The 21396-nt window shown below is 41.4% G+C and overlaps 1 protein-coding gene across 1 annotated transcript; it reads left to right on the plus strand.

Annotated features, from left to right (window-relative positions):
* Nucleotides 1-932: 932 nt before the first annotated feature.
* Nucleotides 933-21178, plus strand: hdlbpb (high density lipoprotein binding protein b). Its single transcript, XM_037758762.1, has 28 exons — nt 933-1054; nt 3469-3548; nt 4720-4821; nt 5122-5273; nt 5966-6181; nt 7352-7558; nt 7770-7985; nt 9934-10140; nt 10267-10374; nt 10609-10713; nt 11991-12069; nt 12638-12777; nt 12906-13010; nt 13108-13221; nt 13314-13400; nt 13563-13694; nt 14514-14732; nt 14877-15098; nt 15502-15720; nt 15858-15999; nt 16488-16615; nt 16712-16816; nt 17601-17735; nt 17862-18005; nt 18207-18386; nt 18550-18666; nt 18809-18967; nt 19824-21178. Exons 3-28 carry the CDS (start codon nt 4746-4748, stop codon nt 19914-19916), a joined length of 3807 nt encoding a protein of 1268 aa, XP_037614690.1. The 5' UTR covers nt 933-1054; nt 3469-3548; nt 4720-4745; the 3' UTR covers nt 19917-21178.
* Nucleotides 21179-21396: the final 218 nt, after the last annotated feature.

Raw genomic sequence — 21396 nt, forward strand, 5'->3', positions numbered from 1 at the left:
TGATTTATAATGTATCTCATAACTTTTACTTAGTAACTCAAACTTTTGAGTTATCTCATAATTTGAATTTAGTATCTCAAGAATTTGACTTAGAAAGTCAAAAATTTGAATTACTATCTCATAATTTTTATTTAGTCATCCTAAACTGAACTTTCTATCTCATAATTTCAATTTATAATCTCATAATTTTGATTAGTAACTCAGACTAAGACTAAGAAATTTGTACTTACTATCTCATAATTTTTGACTTACCATGACCATTACTTACCATATTTTTTATTTCTTATCATTTTTTTATTTTTTATTATTTTAATAAGTTTTCCGTTCCTGGTGAAATTGGGCTTCCTTTTTTTTAACTCTATACTTTATTTTTTATCATTATCATTATTATTATTATTATTATTATTATTATTATTTATTTATTTTCTTAATTTTATTTCAATTTTGAATGTTGAAGTTGTTTTCTCTAGTGTACTTAATGAGTTTGTATAAGCTCATGTACTTAAAAATTGGTTTATAAAGTATTTTAATTACGAACTGTAAATTGCATATATGAAAACAACCTTGAAAAAAGGGAGAAAAAAAAAGTATAAAAAAAAAGAAATTGGGCTTCCATAATATTTAGGCTGCATATAACTTCAGAAAAGTATGATGCTGTGACTCCTGTAGAGCACACACACCATTATGAATGATAAGTAGACCCGGTCAGTTTTGATGGACAAAAAGAAGTTCCAGAGGGATGATAACTTCATTACATTCTTTCAATAATCAATTACCACATCTGACTCTTTTTTACATCTGAATATAACAGCAAGAGTAAAGCAGAGTAAGACTAAAATCACTCCGGATCTATTTAACTGGGATGCTCCTGTCTGTTGGGCGTAAAGATACTGCGGCATTTTTCCTTTATACTCTGTGTGTGTGTCGCAGTGCAACGCTTGGTATCCCTCCGCTGAGCAGAGGAAATGCTGCCGGACCAATCACCACTGTGTTTACACCATCACCTGTCAGACACAACACACACCCTCTCTGCTACACTTTCTCTCTCTCAAAGGTAGGCATTATCTTTATTATATACATCTCAATGTGAACACAGTGTGTGTGCAGTCATGTGGTGTGAATGTTAGGTAGAAAGCCAGGTAGATAGATAGCCCTTTAGTAGAGGTTAACAGAAGATAACGGACCAGCCATGCAGAGCAGAACATCCTCATCAAGCTAGCAGTAAAGCCTTTAGCTTAGCATCATGCTAGCGAGGCTGGATTAACTCCACCGTCTTTATCTCGTATTTATCTCTACATAACTCTGTTACTGTGGTGTTCAGACTCAAAGCTGCTGCTAACTTAGTGTTAAACTGTGTTGCAGTGAGCCCAGTTCCTATTTGTTTCTTTCATTTCATTTCTAGTTCTTGTATTTCAGTATTAGCTAACAAGGTGTTAGCAGGTGCTTGAGCCACAATGGGAGACTTACAGCAGCAGTTTCTTATTTAACCCCTTAACACATAGTGGTGGAACTATTGTCTGCATTTACTGGAGTAAAAGGAGCAATAATGTTAAAATAAAACAACTGAAATGTGCACTTGTTGTGTAATTGTATATAAGCATTAATAATAGTAAAATATACATAAAGAAGTACTTATTATGTGATGATCTGTCAGTTGCATTATTATTATTATTGCTGCATTAATGTGTAACTAGCCTTTTACTGTAATATTTGGAGCTTGCTACTGTATTTAGTAGTTTAATAATGATGTAAAGATGCATCAAATTTCACACTCATTATAGTTTTACTTACTTTATTTCTGCATCTATTGCTGTCAAATGACTGTAGATAGAGTAAAATATACATAAAGAAGTAAAAGTACTTATGTGATGATCTGTCAGTTGCATTACGTTATAATTGCATAGGTAATTGCACTTGTAAAATAGGTATGGTAGATGTAATGAATAAAATGTAAACAAAGGTAGTTGCACTTGAGTTGTATGTTGCATGAAGGATATATTGCACAGTAGTTTCTTATTTAACCCCTTATAACAAATGGTTGGTGGAACTATTGTCTGCATTTACTGGAGTAAAAGGAGCAATAATGTTAAAATAAAACAATTCAAATGTGCAGTTGTTGTCTAATTGTATATAAGCTTTAATAGTAAAATAAACATAATTTTAATCATATTTTTATTGACACTTTGCAACAAACATACACCACATAATTTACAGATCTTGTATACATACACCACCCAACCATGTCTGTCTAAAGTGCCATATTTTAAGATTTGTTATACACATAAAATCATCTTCCATACTGTTTGACAGTGTAACAGCTTGTTTCAGCTCTTTACTGAAGCTGCAAGATGTTTTCACTGAGTGAAATAAACATAAAGAAGTAAAAGTGCTTATTATGTGATGATCCGTCAGTTGCATTACGTTATAATTGCATAACTTATATTGCTGCATTAATGTATAACTAGCCTTTTACTGTAATATGTGGAGCTTGCTGCTGTATTTGCTGTTGTAGTAGTTTAATAATGATGTAAAGATGCATCAAATTTCACAAGCTCATTATAGTTACTTTATTTCTGCAACTATTGCTGTCAAATAACTGTAGATAGAAGTAACTTAAGATGGAAATACATGCACAGTACTTCAGTAAATGTACTTATTTGCATTCCACCACTTCCCTTAACATACAGTTATCCTCCTTGTTTCCCCTTAAATAGCTTTAAGGTTATTAAAATTATCTTCAATACTGTTTGACAGTGTATAATTTTCTCAAACAGCTTATTTCAGCTCTTTACTGAAGCTGCAAGATGTTTTCAGAGAGTGAAATATTTAAACTCGCAGTCCGATTCATTAAAATTGAAATATTCCAAATTGTTTTGTTCATCATTTTATACACATTTTCCGAAACTTTAGCCTGGCATGTTTGGTATCTTTGAAAGCTTTTGGATCTCCACTAGAATTTAAAGATTTGAAACAAAGTTGAACAATCCTGGGCTGCACAGTAGGACTGACTGAATGCTTTGACGCTTCGACAGTTGCCACGGCCTCCAAGTCACTATTCGATTTCGTATTCTGGACAGCCCTACTGTACAGCATGCGTTTGGCTGCTGTGGGGTTAAGTTATTTCCCCCACTTGTGTACCCAATGTAGGACTTAAAAAACTAGTGAGAGAAAAAAAAGATAATCATGTTTTTTGTATACCAAGTACAGTACAGACTCACATTGGGTGGCTAAATTCACTCCTGATTTCCTGGTCCATTGAATTTGCGAAACTATAAAGGAGGGAAGATGAGCAGAGAGATGTGGAGAGGGGAGGGGAGGAGAAAGGAGGAGAGTGAATCAGATCCAGACATTGTAAGGTGCAGTGCAGTGTGGGTGTTCACAGTATTAACCCAGCCTCCGTGCTGTATAGCTTTTTGATTTACAGTGTTCACTTTCAGTCTCTTTTTTTTTCTCCTCCTGTGCACCCAGGAGCTGAAACACACACTCACACTGAAGCGCCTTCGGTAGCAGCTAACTGGACGGACTCTCTGGCAATTGACCTTTTGCAGGTAAGCCTGGGTTTCTACCAAAGTACAGTTGAGTTACTTCTGTTATCAGTTATTCCACAGCTTTAACTTAGTGTTACTATATCCTGCTATATTTCCAACAAGACTTGCTTCTTACTCCGTGAGATGCATCTTGTACTTTTTTAGTGTAGTTACATTTCTTGGCTATTAGACGGGGTTAGCAATGTCTTTACCAGCAGGGGCAGATTTGAGATGATCTGAATACACTCTTGGAGCACACAGTAACATTTCAGGAGAAATAATCCTACTGGAGCATGTCACAGATATTAGATGATAACACAAAGTCGCTGTTGTGCTTAACCAGAAGCATCACAGGGGATGCGAGGGGATGGATTTGCATGCCTGTTCATGAGTGAGAAAAACATCTTGGTTATTAAATCCCATGATCTAATACATCTCAACCGTTATTTCCGATCATGACTTTATCTTAAAGGTAAGAGTAAAAGTAAGAGATGTAAGAGAGTAAGAGACAAAATGTGATTTCCATCACCTTTAATTAGAAAACTATTTTTATGAGGTTCTTGTAAATGTGTGGTTTTCAGCATTTTAATGATTTTTATTGTATTGCTGCGCCAGCCATAAAAATGCAATATCCTCCCTAAATCACTGTCTCTGTGTTTACAAAGATGCTCTAACATGCACAGTCAGAGAAGCAGCTCAAGGATTTGTAGTCTTTGGATTTTAAAAATGCTCAGGGAAGACCCACTGCTGACAAGATCCTGTAATTCTGGATCACAAGGAATGCCAGCAGCAGTTGTTTTTAGACTAAGACAGCTCTTAGTGTCTGACTTGTGATAACCCTGTCCCCGAGGCTTTTGTGGCACCGACCGTGTGTTTTTCTGAGGCTTGTAAAGTGTTAATTGGAGTATCTCAGGTGTAACGTGCAGCATCGGTGCCGCGAAGCAAACCTTTTGGGGGCAGCCTCAATCTTCTGGGGCTTGTGGAAAGCAATGCTAGAGAGCAATCGAGGGAGGGAAGAAGAACAATTGTAAGAGACGCAGTTTGAAACAGGCTTCTGTACTTCTGATGCTGTTGGATCGTCCAGTTAGTACTTTATGATGACATTTCATGCTGATACAGCTACTAATTTCCTCCTCCAGAGATTCTAGGGTTTGATTTATTCTCATTATCCTTCCCCACCTCTCTGTCTTAGTGGAATAGCGGAATAAGTCTTGAACCATGAGCTCAGTGGCAGTGTTGACCCCGGAGAGCTTTGCGGAGCATCGCAGTGGCCTCAAGGACCAGGAGATTACAGGTAACGTCCGCCTGTTTTGTCAGAAGGCCAAGCTAGTTAGCCTCTTATTACCCCAAGAGATCAGGTGAACATATTTAGATTTTCTCCTACTTCTCTTTGCTGTGCTTTCACACTATTCTTGTACCGTACATGTGATTTTTCAGTATTCCTCTTGTCAGTATACGTATTAACTACCCCTCCATATTATCTCTCCTTAACTTTAATAATCTTCCTCTATCCATCCAGACATGCATTCTGTTTTCTTCCTCCATCCTTACCTTAATTCTCGTTGCCTTATTTATCTTTGTCTCTCCGGACCAGGCTGCGTCCCGGAGGATGAGGCCTACATCCCCACCTACCTGGAGGCCTTCCCTCCGCTGCCGGAGAAGGGGGCCCCAGGGGAAAAGGCCGGGGAGCCGGTTTCTGCGTGGGGGAGCAGGATCAGGCCCATCAAAGCCTCTGTCATCACCCAGGTCAGGCAGCCACTGACTACATACATAAACAGGCAACAGAATATACACAAGTATACACATATACATTAGAGCTGCAACAATTAATCGATTAGTTGTCAACTATTACATTAATCGCCAACTGTTTTGATAATCGATTAACTGGTTTGAGTCATTTTTTAAATATAAAAAATTAAACATTCTCTGAATCCAGCTTCTTAAATGTGTATATTTTCTGGTTCCTTTACTCCTCTATGACAGTAAGCTGATAATCTTTGAGTTGTGGACAAAACAAGACATTTGAGGACGTCATCTTAGACTTTGGGAAACACGTTTTTCACCATTTTCTGACATTTCATAGACCAAACAACTAATAGATTAATCGCAAAAAATAATCAACAGATTAATCAATAATGAAAAATAATACTTAGTTGCAGCCCTACTACACATGTTATGAGTTATTGGAAACACTCAGGGTCTAATTTGCAAACTGTTTTGACTTTAACAACAACTGTCATTCATGCAAAAAAAAATGAAATACTATATTTTGATGTCTGTCGTTCATTCATCTGCTCTTTAGATATCTTTCTGACCGTAACTAAATTTTGCCACGAGCCGCATTAGCGGTCGATAAGATGCACCAGTTATGGGAGGATAAGCAAATGAGACACGTTGCCTGAAATTTGAACCTCCCCTCTAACCTGCTCTGTGCGTAGGTGTTCCACGTGCCCCTGGAGGAGCGTCGCTACAAGGACAACAGCCAGTTCGGGGAAGGCGAGGAGGCCAAAGTGTGCTTGGACATCATGCAGCGGACGGGGGCCCACATTGAGCTGTCTCTGGCCAAAGACCAGGGCCTGTCCATCATGGTCACCGGCAAACTGGACTCTGTCATGAAGGCTCGCAAGGAAATCGTGGCTCGCCTGCAGACGCAGGTAAGTTCACCGCAGTTGTGTGAGTTCATAAATGTGGGATACTGAGTGCATGGCGGGGGTGTTTTCTTGACTAGATCGATTGAAAATGCTTTCTTTCTTTGGCTAAATAAGCAGAAACCTTGGAAGTATTAGTCAACGGCATGAATGCGTTCCTCAAGACCATTGTTGAAAATCAAAGTTATATTACCAATAATTCAGTAAATGTTCTAAAAATGCAGAATAAAATGAATTTGTAAGCTTTTTTGCACAGTTGTAGACAGTCATGAGTTAAATTACTGTCATGTTGCCAATTTAAAAATGCCTCTCGTAACTTCTTTATCTTGATACATTGTGCGACACTATATCGGTGCAAGCATATTGTGTGCTGCTGTTGAATAATTTGTGTTTTTAGTGATTATGCATTCCTGTATTTTGTTCCCTCACCAATTCTATTTTTAAGTGAAAGGGGTTTTTGTCTTGATAGTGAATACCGTTGGAAAAATGCCCCCTACTAACAGATGTTTCTTTGAGGAAGAACAACGACTCACATCACTTAAACTGATGAATGGGATCAGAGGGGTTTTACTGTGACAATCTGTTTCTTTTATTGGCATTTGCTCTTTTTACATCCTCACAAAATTATATAGGATAGTTAGTTCTAGCTGCAGCTTGAAGAATCCTATCTGTGCAGGCAGGCCAGTTTTAGGACAAAAAGTTGAGCTGAAAAATGACCGTCAGCTCCCGAGGGTGGCCTTTCAGGGCTTCAGCAGTAAACATGCTGATTTCCACTTCAATTGGTGCACCGAGGTCCACCTGTATAGCTGAGCTGCAGTTATTGATACAAGAGTGCAGAAAAAACACTCTGTACTCTTCGCAAGGTTGGATGTTTTTTTTTTGTTACCTGCTGAAAGCCCACATATTCCATTGTTACTGTTAATTACTGCCCTTGGTCAACTAGAAATGTGAGAAAACTAATATTCTAATATTATATAAATGTGAAACCACAGCTGCTACATCAACAATATTGTATTTTTATGAATATGTCTTATCCTTAACTCCTAAGAGAACTTTATATAATGCTAATGAAGTTAGTTCAGGCATGATAATGTTTCCTGATGCAATGATTTACTGCCGTTTTCCAATGTGTAACAATGCAAATCTTCTCTCACCTCCTCCCTGAAACTCCCCCAGGCCTCGGCTACGGTCGCCATCCCCAAGGAGCACCATCGTTTTGTCATCGGTAAGAACGGCGAGAAGCTGCAGGAGCTGGAGCTGAAGACCGCCACCAAGATCGCTATTCCACGTCCTGACGACCCCAGCGCCAACATCCGCATCACCGGCACCAAGGAGGGCATCGAGAAGGCTCGCCATGAAATACTTCTGATCTCGGCTGAACAGGTGAGCTGCGGGGTTCAGTTTGTGATATGATCTTTAAAGATGGAGGTCTGAAACCAGAAGTATAGTTGAAGGTTAAATGGTCTTGAACGGACTAATGAGTAAATATACGCTCATGATACATTAATCAAGTATTTTAATTGGCTGTGACCCAGCCATTAAGATTTGAAGACTAAAATTGTCACTGCCGTCACTATTTACTCCTGCTCACCAGGACAAGCGTGCAGTGGAGCGTCTGTCCCTGGAGAAAGCCTTCCACCCCTTCATCGCCGGTGCTCACAACCGGCTGGTGCAGGAGCTGAGCCAGGAGACGGGCGCTCGCATCAGCATCCCCCCACCCAGCCTGCCCAAGGACGAGATCGTCATCACCGGGGAGAAGGAGGCCGTCGCCCTGGCGCTCAGCCGCATCCGAGCCATCTACGACGACAAGGTGCGCTTGTTCAAAACGAACGGTTTCTAGCAACCATAGGACTCATATAACCCCGTTCTGACTCTAACTCACCCTGGCTCCTGACTGACTTTAGAATTGATTTGTAATGTTTAATTTAATCTTTTTAAAGCCATTAGTGGCTTAGCATCATCTTAAATAACTGAGCTTTTATCTGCATATGTACAAAGAAGTCTTTAATCTATCTGCAATTTATTTGAGTGCCTGGTGGACTAATGATATAGTCTGTCTCTATCTCTACTTTCAACTGTCTATTAATGCCAAAAAAAACTTATAGCCTTTGAAAACCCTTATATACAATTCTATTTTGAGTCATCTGAATTGAAAATGAAGTCAATAGTTGATTAATCATTTGCAGTCTTAATGACCTTTAGCTGTTATTTCACATTTTCTCATTCTTTTTTGCTGCTATCAAATAGGGTTGGGTGAAAAAATCGGTACAGCATAGTGTCATGATATTTTGCTTGGCAATATTGTATCGATACACGGACATCAATCGTTATCAATCTTTAAACTATTAACCTCTTAACAATCCGGACGCTATTCTGTCTTTCAGAGATTGTAGGGCTCAGTCTTATAGCTATAGTAAAGATACTGGTATCATATGAATCTAGAAAACCTAAGGATTGTTACCAACCATGTCATGTTAGCTTGTCAGGAAGAACGCTAAATAACGTTCCAAAGTTGCGATACATTTTGGTGAGGAAGAACTTGCATGGCCATTTTCAAAAGGGGCCCCCGTATGACCTCTGACCTCAAGATATGTGAATGAAACTCTTAGATGAACAGAGTAAACTGTATTTTATTAGATAAAACAGATGTTGATAAACTGCATAATTTGCAGTTGCAAAAAGGTAATAAATCGCAATATATGTTATGGCAATACTCAGCATATCGCAAAATGTTTAAAATTGCATAAGATCGTATCGCGACTGAAGTATCGTGATAACATTGTATCGTGATAACATTGAATTGTGGTGCCTCTGGTGATTCCCACCCCTACTATTTAATTTTTTATCTACATATTTGCCTCAGATATTTTCATTCTATCACTGCTGATGAAGCAGTTTTTGTTTTCAAAATTTCAAATGCAAGCATCGCGAGGAACACAAAAGCAAGACAAGGAACCAAACATGAAAATCAGATCACAAACAAGCCTCACTTGTTTGTTTACATTCCTGCCAGCTCTCGTTCTTGGATCATTCAGACATTTTTGTGAATTGTTCAGTAATTTATGCCAACTTTTAGTGTGTACTAAACTTACCCAGAATGACTAGCTGTGAGCGAGCAGAATGGGGTTTAATTTAGGGCTTTATGGCACGACACACGTGATCGCAGATATTAAACTTTGTGGTTCTCTGTTTTCATCACAGTCTCACTTTAACCACTTATTCACTCTGCCGCCTGGATCTTAAACCTCATCTGTAGTAACAATGTTTGGTGCAGTTTGTAATGAGGAGGCTTTATTATTGTTTCTACCACACACAAGAAACTATAAAAGAAGGATGGATGAAACGTGGAGGGGAAGTGTGTGTGTGCCGGATGAGTGCTGGCGATAGGCAGGCCGGAGATAATGTGGAGAGAAAATTGGATTTCACCAGAGAACAACAGGATGAGAATGCTAATGTCATTTAGTGCATATGCATGAGAGGCAAAAACAAATATATTTTCTCTGGCTTTCAATCACTCTCTTCTCCCTCTCTGCTCACCTCTTGCCAGCTTATTTCCTCTTGTCTCACTGTCGCTCAGTCCTCCTTTTTCCAACTTTCATCTGCTCTGTCCTTCCTGCTTCCTGCCTGTCATTCCTCTTTCTGTCTCCTGTTGTGTTCCCATCCATCCCTCAATGGGCTCCTCAATTTCCCCGCGCTGTCCTTCCTTTCACCGCCGTTTTTCTTCTCCGTGCCAATCACTTCTAATCCTCTACCCGCAGAAGAGGAAGACCACCACCATCTCTGTGGAGGTGAAGAAGTCTCAGCATAAGTACATTATAGGTCCAAAGGGCAACACGCTGCAGGAGATCCTGGAGACCACGGGGGTGTCTGTGGAGATGCCTCTGCTGGACTCCAGTTCAGAGACCATCATCCTCAGGGGGGAGCCCGACAAGCTGGGACCGGCGCTCACACAGGTGTACGCAAAGGTAAGGATGAGAGGGCATGGTAATTACCTGAGGGTTCGTCACTATGAGCGACCCGTCTCACATTACATGTAGTTGTTATCGTTGGATTGTTGGTTCTTAAGTTGTAAGCCTTTTGTCCCTGCGCAGGCGAAGAGTGTGATGGTGGTGGAGGTGACCGCTCCGGCCTGGCTGCATCGCTTCATCATCGGCAAGAAAGGACAGAACATCGGGCGGATCACACAGCAGCTACCGCGGGTAAGGAGAGAGATGATCGGAGATAAGAAACCAGAGATAAAACACACAATCTGCTCCTACAATATGACAGAGTAGTTTGAACAATGATTATTATCAATCATGTAGGAGGTGAAGAAGGAGGGAGAATTCTGCAGCATGGCAGCGGACACTTATAACATGGACTGTGATGTGTCTTATTTACTGTGACACTAGGGGGAATCAACACTTCATCTTGATTTGTGCGTTTGTGTGTAGGTTCACATAGAGTTTACGGACGGCGAGGAGCGCATCAGTCTGGAGGGACCAACAGCGGAGGTGGAACAGGCTCAGGCCCAGATACAAGAGATCATCAAGGACCTGGTGAGCACACACACACACACACACACACACACACACACACACACACACACACTCACAGAACTAAAATCATGAGCCTTTTTCAACAAAATATTTTAAAACAGATTTTTCTATTTATAAATGTGAGGTGATCAATCTAACAAGGTAAGAATAGTGATGTAATAGTTTTAACATCTGTAGTTAACACAAATTTAAATTGTTCTTATTCCAAAAAAGATAATGTTCCTACTAAGCTGATTGCTGATGAAAATTAATATTCCACTAATATTCCCGTTTACATGCAGCTGTGCATACTCTGATTACGGACTTGTTTGACCGCGGGAAAACAGCCTCCCTCTTTCATTCCTTCAACCACCTTGACCTTTTGGTGCGTTATTTGCGCTTATCCAAAAACCTGTTGACATCCAGGTCTTTCATAATGTTTAAAACTAGATATGTTTCTCCTTCTGACCAGAAATGTGGGCTTTTCCTTTGGGCATGCAACTCTGCAAACTGTCGGATAGTTGCTTTTGCGTACAATGCACAGAGCTGGTTGTAAACAGGCGAGAGGCCTCGTGCTGCAAACTGCGGTAAAAACCTCAACTGAGATGCACATTCTGAATGCGCTGTATATTTCCAAAGGGTGCTCCTAAAACCTGATTAATATCGACATATCCCACATGTCTTAATCGGAAAATGCTCCCTTCGGAATAAGAGCCTAATTCAGAATATACAAAAGGAATATGCTGTTTACATGACGCGTAGCAAATTCAGAAAAAATAGTGGAATATTTGTGTGCACGGTAAACTTAATGTCTTTAAACGTAATATTGTTTTGAACTGTTGGTCAGACAAAAGAAGCATTTTGAAGACGTTTTTTTTCGCCATTTATTTTTTTATTTTATAGATCAAACCATGAATCAGATAATCGAGAAAATAATAAGCAGATGAATCGATAATGAAAGTAATCGTTAGTTGCAGCCCTACATGGGATATTTTTTATAATAGGAGGAATGGTCTTAATCACTAATTGCATAAGTAAAAAGGGTCATAATACCGTCAAATGCTCCCGATATTATTTCTTATTTAATACATTTCAAGGTAATTGTAACATTCCTACCCAGAATGACATGAAGCATTGTTGTTGGAAGTTCACTCCTATTCACTCTTAGAATAAAGACACTTGGAAAGCTGAGGGATACAGAGAAAGAGACAAAGCAGATCCAGATTTGAAGGGGTTCAGTACTGTAGCTCAGGGAACAAATCCAGTGACAAATCTTCCCTCTGCCCCTCTGCGTCCAGCTGGTGAGGATGGACTACACCGAAGTCATCATAGATCAGCGTTTCCACAGGCACCTCATCGGAAAGAACGGAGCCAACAGTGAGTACACTTCTGTTCTGCTGATCTCAACAGAAAAAAAACTGTCCCATCAACACTGCTGGGGTTTAGAGTTCAAATGCCAGTAGGACCAGCCATTTAATTTTTTATTAAAAAACGCTGACTCAGTAAATTAAGCCACTTTTTTTGTTTTTACTCTTTTAGTCAGAATCGTCAGATCTTGTGCAAATTAATAAATAAATAAATAAATTGAAGGGCTTGAAAGGTAGCTGTAAAAGGTTTGTATTATCAGCCGTTGTGGAGCTTCATAGTAGCTGTGATCGGCCTCAATTCATGTCAGTTACAATGGACTGCGGTAGAGACCAGTTGTCAGAGTGTAAAGCAGAGAAATGGATTATGATGCAGGATGGGTGTGAACAGTTTGATGCTTTTTTTCCAAAATAAAAACTCAAGCTGAGCACAGCCAATGTGCTCTTTACAGCCCCCTTTCACGTCTGCAGGGGTTTAGTGTTTTGATCCTCAAAAGATTTGGGTAAAAAACTTCTGCTCCATCTTTGAAAATGCAACCATCTCTCTCTTAATTTTTTCACCGTTCTGTGACACCATCCAGTCAATCGGATCAAGGAGCAGTACAAAGTGTCCGTACGAATCCCCCAGGACTCTGAACGAAGTGGTCTGGTCCGGATCGAGGGAGACCCTAAAGGAGTCCAGCTGGCACGCAGAGAGCTCATTGAGATGGTCCAGAGAATGGTGAGAATGGGGTCAAAGTTTAGGTTGGTTCATTCATTCATTCTGCTGGTCGGCATAAACCCCAAAAAGAAATGCTCCGTACACGGACTCCAAAGTGGCCTGCTCACACTTTTCTCTCCAATCTCCAGGAGAATGAGCGCACCAAAGACCTGATCGTGGAGCAGAAGCTCCATCGGACAATCATCGGCCAGAAGGGAGAAAAGATCAAAGAAGTTCGAGACAAGTTCCCCGAGGTGAACGTTTTCTCCGACAGCACTTCATCATTGTGAAATAATTAGTTTGGATCCAGTTCTAATTTAATGTGACAAGTGTTATTTGTTCTGCTTCTAGGTCATTATCAATTTCCCCGACCCGGCGCAAAAGAGTGACATTGTCCAGCTGAGAGGGCCGAAGAACGAGGTGGAGAAATGTGGAAAGTTCCTCCAGAAAATCATCGCCGAACTAGTATGACCCGCCATGTTCTGTCTCTGTCTCTTTATCTGTTTCTGTCTCTCTAGACTTTACTTCACAGCAGCTTTCCTTTCTTTCTTTCCCAGATTGAAAACAGCTTCTCGCTCTCCGTTCCCATCTTTAAGCAGTTTCACAAAAACATAATTGGTAAGGGCGGCGCCAACATCAAAAAGGTGAGAATTTGAAGTGCACTTTGAAAATGATCACTTCTCTCATGAAATGAATAAATATTGAAAGCTGTTTAAATACAGATTTCAGCCCTAGGATACTGTCACCAGAGCAAATGTTACATTATGTAAAAGGCACAAAATAACAGATGTTGTTGATGCCACCAGATCCGTGAAGAGACCAACACTAAGATCGACCTGCCGACAGAGAACAGTAACTCCGAGATGATCGTTATCACAGGCAAGAAGAGCAACTGTGAGGCAGCCAGAGAACGAATCCTCGCCATCCAGAGAGAACTGGTGAGAGACGTCAGACTGCTTTTGACAGTTGTTTCAGCCTCTTTTTGTATTTACTTTCCTGCATGGTCCCCCTTCAAAAAATTTACTTTTTATGCCTTTTATGTACCATTCTCGTGAACGCGATATCTCAGGAACGCTTGGAGGGAATTTCTTCAAATCTAGCACAAACATCCTCTTGGACTCAAAGATGATGATTAGATTTTGGTGGTCAAAGGTCAATGCCACTGTGACCTCATGTCCGTCCCATTCTCGTGAAATCTCAGGAACGCCTTGGTCGAATTTCTTCAAATTTGGCACAAACGTCCCCTCGGACTTAAGGATGAGATTTTGGTTGTCAAAAGTCAGCTCACTCAAGAATTCATATGCCAATTATGACAATTTTACACAAATGTCTAACAGGATAAAATGATGAAGTGATGACATTTTGGACAGACATGGATGTAAACTGCAACTTGACTGGTTGGTGGAGGCACACTGTACAACCGTGAGGCAGTAATTCTAGTTTTATTTAGAATGACTTGATAAAGAAAAAAAATAATGGATGTGATTGATAATATTGAGGCGTTTGGTGGTTAAATGCTAAAATAAATCCTTTTTGTATTTAGACTTTTTCAAGGTCCAATTCTCAGCTTTTTCCTGAGCTTTCAGCTGTATCTCTCATTCTTCCTCATCAGAAGATGACCATGAGATGTGGTTTAAAGCTCTGGAAAGGGGTGAAAACCGTTAGCTGCAACATCGTGGTTCGAATTTGGCTGGGGACCTTTGTAGCTGTAGCTCAATATATCTCCTTGGCATTCATTTCTCTCTCCATCCTTTCAGGCCAACATTAAGGAGACGGAGGTCGCCATCCCTGCCAAGCTGCACAATTCTCTGATCGGCGCTAAGGGCTGCCTCGTGCGCTCCATCATGGAGGACTGCGGCGGCGTCCACATCCATTTCCCCTCCGAGGGCTCCGGCTCGGACAAGGTCACCATCAGAGGGCCAGTCGGCGAGGTGGAGAAGGCCAAGAAACAGCTGCTGCAGCTGGCTGAGGAGAAGGTGGGTTAGGGACAGAAAAGTTTGAACAATGGATACAAAGAGTGATCGAACACAAGAGGTGACGTAAAATGACAGAAGTGAGCTAAGAGGAGGGGAAGTGAGGGTGAATACTTACATCGCTGTCCTGTCCTCTGTTCTTTTCAGCAAGTCAACAACTTCACAGCTGAGCTTCAGGCCAAACCAGAGTACCATAAATTCCTGATCGGCCGTGGAGGGGCCAATATTCGCCGCGTGCGGGACAAGACGGGGGCCCGCATCATTTTCCCGTCGCCGGATGACACCGAGCAGGAACTGATCACCATCGTAGGGAAAGAGGAAGCCGTTCGTCAGGCCCAGAAGGAGCTGGAAGGTCTCGTCAAAAACCTGGTAATTAATTACTACACAGCATTTATCTGATGTTGAAATTACCTATTCATATTATATTCATATTTAAATGTCTTTTTTATTTATTTTTTTGTTCTTATTTATCTGCCTGACCTTTTTTGTTTTCTTTTTTAACAGTGCCTTAATTTGTTGGTTTACTTTATTACATATTGTATGCCTGCCTATACTATACTTTTTTTTATATGGTTGTCAGTTGTTCTTTTCTTTTCAAAGTATTTGCACAGTAATTTAGCAAAAGCAAAGTGCTAAATTAGGATTTCCTTTAATGTATCCACCAAAGAAAATTGAGATATTGGTAAAAATCTAGCCTCTCTAAAACTTCGGTGTCATAAACTGAGCTATCCCCTTTCTCCACTGACTATGTTCCTGTTGTCTCCCTCTCCAGGACGACGTGGTGGAGGACAGCATGGTAGTAGACGTTCGCCACCACCGCCACTTTGTGTGTCGGAGAGGCCAGGTGCTGCGGGAGCTGGCTGAGGAGTACGGCGGAGTAGCAGTGAGTTTCCCTCGTACGGGAGCCAACAGTCAGCGGGTCACTCTGAAGGGAGCCAAGGACTGTGTGGAGGCCGCCAAGAAACGCATCCAGGAGATCATCGAGGACTTGGTAAGAGACATTTGAGAACGTTAAGAAACAAAAAGAAGTGAAATTCAAGTCAATAAAAAAAAAAAGATTCTGCTCCTGATGTGTCTGTGTTTGCTGTCGGTGCCGTTGTTACCCAGCTGTCTCCTCTCTGCCCCCAGGAGTCCCAGGTGAGCGTGGAGGTGGCCATCCCTCAGCGCTACCACCGAGCCATCATGGGGCCTAAAGGTTGCCGCATCCAGCACATCACCAGGGAGAACGAGGTCCAAATCAAGTTCCCCGAGAGAGACGACAGCGCTGCAGGTCAGGAACATAACACACGAGTGAAGTGTACCTGAAGCTACAATAATAATGCTGTTGTTGATATGTTGCCACCGCGAAGAGAGCAGGAAAATAAGAAAATAGAGCTCTCTGAGTACAGGGATTATGAAGTTACTGAAGTTTATCTGTCCTACCAGCCAGTTTAGCAGGTTGACCTCCCCTGCTCATATGTGATATCTTAATCTGTTATGTGGCAGTATGTGGAAAAAAATGTGTTTCTCTAATGGAAATTTAATGATAACAATGTTAACAATGTTACAAAGTGCTTCATTAAAGAAACTAAAACCAAACAAGGCAGATAAAATGAGATTAAGGCCAAAGGAGATGAGCACAGAGATAAGATAAGATCAGATAAATAGATAAAAATAAAAATAAAAATCAATATATTTGCATCCAAATGTATATGTTTACACAGGAAACGGGCAAGCCATAACCTGGCTTTTAATGCATTATCTGTGGTGACATTACAGGTCAGGAGGCTCCACCACAGGAAAACGGTGAGGTCAGTCCAGAGACGGAGTTTGTCGCCCGCAAGGGTGATGTCATCACCATCGCTGGGCGTGCAGAGAAGTGTGAACAGGCTAAAGTCGCCCTGCTGGTAGGCGCTGTTTTACTTCAATTACAGACATGATGCTGTCTGTTCTTCCTCTCTGTCATCCATGTCCTCAATGATATTCCTGCTTTCCTCCCTCAGGCGCTGGTGCCCATAACGGAGGACGTCGAAGTGTCTTACGAGCTGCATCGCTACATCATCGGCCAGAAGGGCAGCGGGATCAGGAAGATGATGGAGGAGTACGAGGTTAGCGTATACTCTCTGGTGCCATCTTCTGGCCGTGAGACCTTTCATACCGCAGGTCAAACGGTCTGTGTTTTAACCCTTTGAACTCTGCAATAGAAATGGTCCACCAGTACCTACATTGTCATTTTTGCTAATTGTGATGTCATCTCTTGAAGTATCTTCAAATGCTTCATATCCCTAAAATCTGTACAACCTAAGCTAAAAGGTTATGTCAGTCAATAAACCATAATGATTGATAAAAGTATTGAAAGGTTGTCATAAAAGGTTACTAAATAAACACACAAAACATATTAATCCACACATTTTCTAAATGTAGAAACATGAACAAAATGTTTCTTAACCCTCCATAAGTTATTTGAACTATACACAGCTTTTTGTTTTTGTGATATGCACATTTTCATGTGCAGATCAGGTGCAAAGACGTTTTGATAGTTTTGTTACGTTCAGCACGTAATGTAACATTGTCACAAGCATAAGACGTGATGACGCGCATGACAGAAGTCTTAGCTTTCCGCTGCAAAATGAATGATTGCTCAGATATTATGGTTTTTATTTACATCAATTTGAACAAGATCATACAAACATCGATCTCCCGCGGCCACCCGCAGGAGATCATTGTTTTTAAAGGGTTAAAGCTGTTATGCTTAATTATTGTGATTCATTTAATTAGTTGTATTGATATAAAAGTATGAGTGTAAGTAAGGGGGATTTCCTAAACACGCAAGTCATCTCTTATTAATTGTTGGCATTTTGTGTGTGTGTGTGTGCGGTCTTGCATGTGCAGGTGAACATCTGGGTGCCACAGCCAGAGAAGCAGCTGGATGTGATCAAGGTGACGGGCCTGGTGGCCAACGTGGAGCGAGCCAAACTGGGTCTGCATGAGAGGGTCAAAGAACTGCAGGCCGAGCAGGAGGACAGGGTACACACACGCACACACGCACACGCACACACGCACACACACACACAAAGCAATATTTCCTCTCCAACATAGTTATCTTATCATCACATTGTAAAGATATTTGAGTGTTTGAGGTCTCCTTTTCAGGCCCTGCGCAGTTTCAAGGTGACCATGTCTGTAGATCCAAAGTTTCATCCCAAGATCATCGGCCGCAAAGGAGCGGTCATCTCTCAGATCAGGAAGGACCACGACGTCAGCATCCAGTTCCCCGACAAAGGAGACGAGCAGCAGGTGTGTTTTCTCCTCTATCTTCTATAACTGACTTTAACTTGAGCTTTAAATACACACTTCTCATTCCTCACATGTCCGATTCGAATTGTTTCTTCCTGTCTTACCCTCTATTTACATGTAACTGTCCCTTTCACCTCTATCAGTCACGCATATTTAATCCTGTTCCTGTATTTTTTTTCCATCCTTGGCTTCCCCTCCCAGGATCTGATCGTGATCTCGGGGTACGAGCGTAACGTGGAGGAGGCGAGTCAAGCCATCCAGCAGCTGGTGGCCGAGTTGCAGGAGATGGTGAGCCAAGATGTTCATCTGGACCCGAGGACCCACGCTCGCATCATCGGCGCCCGTGGCAAAGCCATCCGCAAGCTGATGGAGGAGTTCAAGGTTAGATGTTTGAAATCTGACACACCGGTTCTTAGTTTAATTTTGACTCTGAATACAGAGGAGAAATCTTTGCATTTGCATTATTATATCTTGTTTGATTTTCACCTGTTGTTGTTTTCCACTCTATTTAATCCTGTTTCCTCCTCTTGTTCCTCCTGTTCAGGTGGATATCCGGTTCCCTCAGCCAGGCTCCGACGAGCCCGACAAAGTGACGGTGACGGGCCTTCCTGAGACTGTCGACAACGCCATCGACCACCTGCTCAACCTGGAGGAGGAATATGTAAGTTCACAAAGACCGTAGCAGTCGCTACACCATTTAGAAGTACAGCGTTTGTCTCCTTGGCACTAAAGCTGGGTGCAGAGGCAGTTTTGATAAGCAATTTTCTTCTCCTCTCCCTCCCTCTTTTCTCCGCCTCTCTCAGATGCTCAGCGTGACGGAGACGGAGACTTTGGCAGCTTACATGAAGCCTCCCTCTCGCTACGGAGGGGGAGGGGGAGCAGGAGGAGGTGATGACAGCAGCGGGGGTCCGGCTAAGGGCTTTGTGGTGCGGGACGCCCCCTGGAACGCAGCAGGGAACAAGGTTGGACTTGCTCATTTCTTACTCTCATTGATGAATGTAGAGATATTAGGGCTAGTGGTCCAAAGGAAATAAAATGATTCTTTACTGTATTTATTAAGCCCGTCAATCGATTAAAATATTAAATCGTGATTGATCTCATGTTTGTCCATAGTTTATCGCAAATTAAACGCAAATTTTGTATCTGTTCAAAATGTACCTTAAAGGGAGATTTTTCAAGTATTTAATACACTAATGACAAATATTGTCCAGAAACCCTCACAGGTACTGCATTTAGCGTAAAAGAAAGCTTGAATCATAACATGGCAAACTGCAGCCCAACAGGCAACAACAGCTGTGAGTGTGTCAGTGTGCTGACTTGACTATGACTTGCCCCAAACTGCATGTGATTATCATGAAGTGGGCATGTCTGTAAAGGAGAGACTCGTGGGTACCCATAGAACCCATTTTCATTCGGATATCTTGAGGTCAGAGGTCAAGGGACCCCTTTTGAAAATGACCATGCCAGTTTTTGGAGCCTCCTTTGCATCAAGCTAGTATGACATGGTTGGTACCGATTGATTCCTTAGGTTTTATAGTTTCATGTGATGTCAGAAGACTGAGCCCGCTAAAACATCCGAAATCGCAAGTTGCGTTAATGCGTTAAAGAAATTAGTGCCGTTAAAACAAATTTGCGTTAACGCGTAAACTTAATCAGTTGAAAAGAGGAGATCCAGATGAGTTAGAGAAGGAGTTTTAAATTGTGGAAAAGGGGCTGCAACTTTCAGAGAGATCTACTTATATATTTTGTACAGTGTTTTGCATTGCATCCAGGTTTATTAGTGCAGTGTATCAAACATTTAGCATATGTTTGTTCCAGGCTCCCGACATGAGCAGCGCGGAGGATTTCCCCACATTTGGGACAGGCGTGGCCCCGAAGCAAGCGTCCGCCTGGGGTCCCAAGAAGTTCTGAAGTCCGCTCATCTGGAGGAAAACAAAAAAAAAAACTTATGTAAAGTAGATGATGAGAGATGAAAGAAATCTCTAATCAAATTGCTGCTCGCCTTCCCTCCTCCTCCTCCTCCTCCTCCTCCTCTTCTCTTTAGCCTCCCTTTTGTCGCTCTTTCTCTGTAAACCCTTTGTACCATCCTCCCACAACCAGCCACAATGAATTCTGGGAGAACTATCCCTTCTTTTTTTACCTCCTCTTAGAACCTCCACCTCCTCCTTTCCCCCCTGAGAGAGAAAAACAAGAACATCGAGTGCTCTCTTCATAGTTCTTGCTGTCCTGCTCTGCCTCTCGGTTGCACCAACCCCCTGCCGGTCTCGCTGAAATATTTCAAAGACTGTCCCCCTTTTTTCACCTCTGACTGCCAAACTCCTCCTCAGAAATCAAACTCACTGCAGTACATCAGACGTGTTTAAACTCTCCAGAGTCTGCTGAATCAGAGAAGAGGGGTCAGAGAGCACTTGGGGGAATATCCTGAAGCTTTTCAGGGAGGTGGTGGTCGTGTATCCAAGTAATGATAGCTAAATCTTGGATTTTTAAGCTAAAAAAAAAAGAGGTTTTACTGTGCAAGAAGAGTTTGTAAACAATGACAGCTTTTAAGGTTCTTTTTCCTGTGGTTTTTACAAGGAGGTTTCTTGTTGGCTCATCTTTCCAGTCAGTAATGTGGTGCAGCAGGTGAGGCAATGAGCTGTGTGTGTGTGTGTGTGTGTGTGTGTGTGTGTGTGTGTTGGTGGGTTCAGGAGAGGTTTTTCACCCACAAGTGTTTGTAGATCCCCCTTTTTATTTATGTCGGAGCTGGGAGCAAAAAACAGCTGCTGTAGTCAACTCACTGGAGCTTTTCTTTTTAAATCAAAAGATGTGGAAGTCCAGCGCCGATTGTTTGTACTGAAGGTCATTTTGTCACTGTTTTATTTATTCGAAATTGAGCCATTTTATTTGAACTACTGTGATCATGCGTTTTTTTTATAAAAGCACTCACTGTAGCTTGATGCTTACAACCTTATGTTTGGGAGTGAATGTCGTACGTCAGGGTTCGGGGAAACATGTTAACAGTTGTTATGTGTAAGTGTACAAAGAACTTTTCGCTATTTTTTTAAAACTGTGTGGGATTTTTTTCGTTGTTGGCATATTTGGAAGACTGTATGTATGTATGTATGTATGTGTGTGTGTGTGTGTGCGCATGGAAGTTAAGATGTATATTTGAATGAAGCTGAACCAAACTTTTACATCGTCTTTGTCCGTTTGTCTCTCTTCTCGGAGCTCATTTAGAGGTTTTTACCCTCTCAGCTCAGCATTTACACTTGATTTATCTTCTGTCAACATGCACACGATGCTGCTTAAAAATCTGACCTCCCCTCCCACAAAAACAAACTCAGTATCAACAGCTGCACTTTGGTTTTCTCATTCAAGTGCTTTACATGTATTTAGTCATATTTTGTAGCAG

This window comes from Sebastes umbrosus, chromosome 22 (genome assembly GCF_015220745.1).
Source record: "Sebastes umbrosus isolate fSebUmb1 chromosome 22, fSebUmb1.pri, whole genome shotgun sequence".
NCBI classification, from domain to species: domain Eukaryota; kingdom Metazoa; phylum Chordata; class Actinopteri; order Perciformes; family Sebastidae; genus Sebastes; species Sebastes umbrosus.